Genomic DNA, 6,003 nt, shown 5'->3' with positions numbered 1-6,003 from the left:
GGAGGTGACAGGGTGGTTTAGGGAGTTGCAGGACGGTTTTGGGGAGAGCGGGATGGTGTTGGGGGTGACAGGGTGGTTTTGGAGGTGACAGGGTTGACAGGGTGGGTTTCGGGATTGCAGAGTGACTTTTGGGGAGGTCAGGATGGATTGGGAATGACAGGCTGGGATTGGGAGTGACAGGGTGGTTTTGAGGGGGTGTGGGACAGTTTTAGGGGTTGCAGGATGGATTGGGAGCCACAGGATGGTTTTGGGGGTTGCAGGACGGTTTAGGGGGGTTCAGGGTGGGTTTGGGGGGTTGCAGGAAGGTTTGGGAGGTGACAGGGCAGTTTTGGGGGTGACAGGAGAGTTTTGGGGTTTGCAGGATGGTTTTGGGGGTTGCAGGACAGTTCTAGGGTGAGCAGGACCATTTGGGAAGCAAGTGGCCTCTCCCAAGACAAGGGATGAGGGGATGAACTCCTGGGAGAGCTGGACAGGGGGAATCATCCCCGTTCCTCCATAAATGAATGTGTGTGATCCGTGTTGGAGAGCTGGGGGGGAGAGGAGATGGCTCCAACCTTGGAGGGAAAAATCCCAAACTCCTGCCTGTGCCAGCAGCTGCCTCCAGGTCCCCTCCAGAGGGCTGATCCCTGTGCTGCAGCTGATTCCCGTGGCAGGGATGCTCCCTGGATGCTCCTGGATGGCATCAGGAGCCATCCCTGCTTCCCAGCTGAGCCAGAAGCCTTGAACCGCAGATTTAGGAATTCTGACCCCAGATTTAAAAATTCTGGCCCCATCTGCAGCCTCCCTCCTGCTCCATAACCCTGTGGGAGCCCATCCCTGGGGATGTGTTATCCCTCACCTGAGCCTCCCTCCACACAAGGAATTTGGCAGTAGGAGAGGAGAAATTCGAGGAGCCTGCAGTTTGTAGGATGGGGGGTGGTTTTGGAGGCTATAAAAAGCCCTTAATGGAATTCTGCTGGAGCTTGTTCTTCCCAGTGCTCTGGTGACAAAATAATGCTGCTCAGAGGCTGCCACTTCCAGAGCTCTGTGGAATCATGGAATGGTTTGGATTCAAAGGGGTATTGAAGATCATCTAATTCCACTCCCCTGCCGTGGGCAGGGACACGTTCCACTCTCCCAGGCTGCTCCAGCCTGGCCTGGGACACTTCCAGGGATCCAGGGGCAGCTGCAGAATCTCGGGGTGACCCTTGCCAGGACCTCCCCAAGCCTCCCAGCTGGCAGTTCCCCCCTGATGTGTGGGGTCCCCACATTTCCTCTGTGCCTCTGGCTCTGTTCCTTTCCCCATCCACTTCTACCCCTTCCTCTCCAGGCTTCTGGGCCGACAGGACCCCGGTGCACGAGGCTGCCCGGAGGGGGGAGATCCTGCAGCTGCAGCAGCTCATCGAGAGCGGGGCCTGCGTCAACGCCGTCACCTACGACTCCATCACCCCCCTGCACGAGGCCAGCCTCAGGGGGCAGACCCAGTGTGTCAAACTGCTGCTGGATGCGGGGGCACAGGTGGGGCCCTGGGAGCTGGGAGCTTCACCTTGTTTTGGGGGATGTTGGAATAACACCCTCCCCCCAACACCCCCCATCTGGGATGAGGCTCTGCAGCCAAAATCGGCTGGAGGCTCTGGAGGGAGCTTGTCCAGGAGGCTGCGTGAGCTGAGCTGGGTCATGGAGGGGCTGGAGTGTGTGCAGGGAAGGGAAGGGAGCTGGGAAGGGTGTGGAGAACTCCTGAGGGAGCTGGGGGGGCTCATCCTGGAGAAAAGGAGGCTCAGGGGGGACCTTCTGGCTCTGCAAGTCCCTGCCAGGAGGGGGGAGCCGGGGGGGGTCGGGCTCTGCTCCCAGGGAACAGGGACAGGACAAGGGGAAACGGCCTCAGGCTGTGCCAGGGGAGGGGCAGGTTGGACAGGAGGGGGAATTTCTCCATGGAAAGGGTGGTTAGGAGTTAGAACAGGCTGGAGTGCTCACCCCAGGAGGGATTTCCAAGCCCTGTGGCTGTGGCAGGTGGGGACATGATTCAGTGGCGACCTTGGCCAGTGCTGCTTTGCTTGGTCTCCTTGGGAACACTTTTCCCACCCATGCCATGCCATGCCATGCCATGCCATGCCATGCCATCCCTTCCCACCATGCCGTGATTCCCCGCAGGTGGATGCCAGGAACATCGATGGCAGCACCCCGCTGTGTGACGCCTGCGCCTCGGGGAGCATTGAGTGTGTCAAGGTGCTGCTGTCCCATGGGGCCAAGGTGAACCCCCCCCTGTACACGGCCTCCCCTCTCCACGAAGCCTGCATGAATGGTAAATCCCAGGGATTGGAGGACTTTGAATTTGACCGCGAGTTGTTCTCGTTCCCAACCTGTTTGTTGGGTGGGAAGGAAGGGCCAGGGATTGTTGGGAATGCTGCTGCTGCCTGTGCTGCTCCTTGTCCCTATCCCAGGCTTTTCCAGCTGGAGGGGCTGTCCAGGGACAAGGGAAAACAGCAGAGGCCAAAAAGATGTTTGGGATAAACCCAGCTGCTCTCTGCTTCCTTCATCCTCTGCTTAATCCTTTTGGGATACTTGGATCAGAGGAGGATGTAGTCATAGAATCATGGAATTCCAGAATGGTTTGGGCTGGAAAGAACCTTAAATCCCATCCAGTCCCACCCCCTGCCACAGGCAGGGACCTCTCCCACTATCCCAGGCTGCTCCAGCCTGGCCTTGGACACTCCCAGGGATCCAGGGGCAGCCACAGCTTCTCTGGGAAACCCATTCCAGCCCCTCCCCACACTCCCAGGCAAGAGTTTGCTATTTACTTTTACAAATTCAAATGTAATTTATCCCTCAAACTTCCACCTGCACAGGCAGAGCAGCAGAAAAACCTGGATGTGGGAGCAGCAATTTCCCTGTTGGATAATTGTGACCAAATCTCTCCCTCATTCACCACTTTGTGCCTCAGTTTCCCCTCTGTAAGATTTAATCCCCCTCTCTCCTTCCCTCTACTATTTTTGTGATCTGCTGTCCTGGACAGAGTTTTCCTTCAGTTCTGGAGCATTTTGGACAATCAGATGGCTGTTCAATCCACAATTGTGGAGTGTTTCCTCGTTAAACTTTTTCCCAAGGCTTGGTGAGAATTCCCTGCTTTTTCTTAAGCCTTGAAGGTGATCAAACCCACCCAGGGCAGGACCAGCAGCTCCAGAAACAGCAGGTGATTTAGTGCAAATCCTTGGAATTGGGGTGGTCTGACCTGATTCCCGGTTGGCTCCAGCCCGGCCTCTCCGTTTCTTGTGTCCTGCTCTTGTTGTGTTGGCTCCACAGCCTTCCCAGTTCACACAGCCAAGCACCAAACATGCCCATCCCAGTGTCCAGGCCCATCCCAACATCCCGTCTGAGCTGGATTCTTGGCTTTTGACCGGGCCCTTCCCTTCCCCAAGGCAGCCCCGAGTGCGTCCAGCTGCTCATCGACGTCGGCGCCAACCTGGAGGCTCACGACTGTCACTTTGGGACTCCCCTGCACGTGGCCTGTGCCAGGGAGCACCTGGACTGTGCCAAGCTGCTGCTCAAGGCAGGTATGGCAGCCCCGGGCTCGCTGTGGGTGGGCAGGGCGCGGGGGTGTCCGTGGGAAGCAGCTCCTCAGCAGAATTCCTGCCGGGATAGAGACGGTAACGGCGGAAGGTTTGGCCTTCGTGGAGCAAAACTTGCTGTTCAAACGTTTAGTCCAGAAGTTCCAGAAATTCCATCCAGCTTGAGATACTCCCAGCTGGATGCTGCATCTCTGGAAGCATCCAAACCCAGGTTGGAGGGGGCTTGGAGCAAGCTGGGCTAGTGGAAGGTGTTGGGGTTGCAACTGGGTGACCTTTAAGGTCCGTTCCGAGCGAAACCATCCCGTGATTCCCTGATTCCCAATCCCTAAACTGTGACCAGAACTCAGAGCTCGTTCAAAACACACAGCCTAGGTGACTTTGGTGAATGGTCAATTCCAACATTTGGCTCCAGGTTTCACATCCCAGTTTTCTTCTCGTTCTGGGGGGCTTGAATTTGGGTTGAACTTCCAGTCTTTCCCTGTGCTTCCAGGAGGAGATTTGGCCCAGGGGAGGGGATTTATTTAATTGAATAATAATTATCTAAAAGTTACACACCTAAGCCAAGTTTGCTTCCAGCCACTCCAGTTCCCTATGGATTGATTCCCAAGAAATTCCAGTTTCTCCTCATGAATTCCCACAAAGTCCAGTGTGGCCACACATTCCCTAAAGGGAATCGTCTGAGCTCAGTGAGGTCTCCCTCACCTCTGCTGATCAAACTCCAGCTGTTTTGGGGGGTGGAGAAGGACTTCTTGCTGTAAACTGATAAAAAACAAACTTCCTCAGCAAAAATATCCGTAACTAAAACTTGATGGGGGGGCTGGAACATCTCCTGGATCTGGGATGTTCCTGTTGAAACAACCAACCAAGTTCTCATTGTCTCGACTGGGAATGTTCCATGGAGATGACTGGGAGTGGCTCTTTGGATTCAGGAAGCAGCTATGGCCTTATTTCCCCAAATCCCAGGGACTGAAACCCCCTCTCTCCAAGGAACACAGAAACCCAGAGAGGATAACTTGTGATTTTCCAGCACTGAGAACTCGCTCAGCAATTTCCTGGTCGTGCTGGGTTTTTTTTTTTTTTGGATCTTTTCCAGCTCCTTGTGTGTGTTTTTTACCAGCACTTTGTTCCCCCCAGTCCCAGCACTGCCAGTGTTTGGGCTGAGGGAGGGTTTCCTGGACGGGTTGGGGATCCTCTCTGTCCCCAGGGGCCAACGTGAACGCTGCCAAGCTGCACGAGACGGCCCTTCACCACGCGGCCAAGGTGAAGAACGTGGACCTGGTGGAGATGCTGGTGGAGTTCGGAGGGAACATCTACGCCAGGGACAACCGGGGCAAGAAACCCTCGGATTACACCTGGAGCAGCAGCCCCACAGCCAAGTGCTTCGAGTACTACGAGAGTAAGTGAGGGGGGGACAGTCCTGGGAATCAGAGTCACAGGAACACAGATTTGGGGTGGGAAGGGAACTAAACGATCATCCAGTTCCAACCCCATGGGCAGAGACACCTCCCATTATCCCAGGCTTCTCCAACCCAGCCTTGGACACTCCCAGGGATCCAGGGGCAGCCACAGCTTCTCTGGGAAACCTGTGCCAGGGCCTCCCTACCGTCCCAGGGATGAAAATTCCTCCTCATAGAAGGAAAAATTCCTATAGGAGAATAGTAAATTATTGTCTGGCTTTACACCTGTAAATACTCCCAAGATCTTCCAGAGTTCCCTCTTTGATCCTTACATTCGGGATGAGGTCCAGGATGGGTGCAGACCCTGGAGGCTGGTGGGTCCCTGTGGATGTGGCACTTGGGGACATGGGGCACTGGTGGCCTTGACAGTGCAGGTTCAGTTGGACTCGGTGGTCTTGGAGGCCTTTTCCCAGCCTAAACAGTTAACCTGAATAACTCCTAAAGAATTCCCTGGCTCTAATAATTCCACCCAGGCCAGGAAGGGGCGCTGGGAAAAGCTCATTCCCAGTGGGATCTCCTTGGGGATGAGCAGCCCCTGCAGTGCCCCGTTGGCCATGGGAGGTGGATCCATCCTTGTCCCCGCCCCGGGGACGATTGCAGGTGTTGCCGTGCGGGAATCCTCTCCCTCCATCCCATCAGCCCCCCGTCCCGTCCCGTGTGTGGTTGCAGAGACGCCGCTGAGCCTGTGCCAGCTGTGCCGGGTGACGGTGAGGAAAGCGGCCGGACAGGGGGCCCTGCAGAAGATCTCCAAGCTCGACATTCCCCCCCGGCTCATCCAGTACCTGTCCTACAACTGACACGGGATGGCGGGGCAGGAAAACCCCCCGGAGCGCCCAGGCCACCGAGTATCTGCTCTTCCTCCTCTGCCTCCCCCGTCCCCCCAGAAGCTGCTGTCAATTGAAGCAAAGTGCTGTCAACGGCGTTCCCGAGGCACCGCTTCCTTCTCCTCCGGGGGCAAATCCCGCCTGGGGGGCCGGGAATGCTCCTGGCAAATGGGGGGG

The 6,003-nt window shown here is 56.3% G+C and overlaps 1 protein-coding gene across 1 annotated transcript; it reads left to right on the top strand.

The window, feature by feature from the left end:
* The first annotated feature begins 226 nt into the window (after positions 1-226).
* Positions 227-5,882, top strand: ASB13 (ankyrin repeat and SOCS box containing 13). The gene is made up of 6 exons (XM_027907465.1): positions 227-272; positions 1,310-1,497; positions 2,131-2,281; positions 3,396-3,530; positions 4,750-4,941; positions 5,672-5,882. The coding sequence occupies exons 1-6, from the start codon at positions 242-244 to the stop codon at positions 5,797-5,799; spliced, it is 825 nt and encodes a 274-aa protein (XP_027763266.1). The 5' UTR covers positions 227-241; the 3' UTR covers positions 5,800-5,882.
* Positions 5,883-6,003: the final 121 nt, after the last annotated feature.

This window comes from Empidonax traillii, unplaced genomic scaffold (genome assembly GCF_003031625.1).
Source record: "Empidonax traillii isolate 1590-97213 ecotype Southwest subspecies unplaced genomic scaffold, ASM303162v1 scaffold1474:size192508, whole genome shotgun sequence".
Lineage (NCBI taxonomy): Eukaryota > Metazoa > Chordata > Aves > Passeriformes > Tyrannidae > Empidonax > Empidonax traillii.
Note: the sequence above shows the minus strand (reverse complement) of the source record. Positions and strands in the feature narration are given on the sequence as shown.

What these genes read in the sequence shown, in the direction of transcription:
- ASB13 (XM_027907465.1), top strand. Translation starts at nt 242, where the DNA reads ATGGTTTTGGGGGTTGCAGGACGGTTTAGGG. An exon ending in CCACGAAGCCTGCATGAATG is followed by an intron (nt 2,282 to 3,395) that starts GTAAATCCCAGG and finishes CCCTTCCCCAAG; the next exon opens with GCAGCCCCGAGTGCGTCCAG. An exon ending in GTGCTTCGAGTACTACGAGA is followed by an intron (nt 4,942 to 5,671) that starts GTAAGTGAGGGG and finishes GTGTGGTTGCAG; the next exon opens with AGACGCCGCTGAGCCTGTGC.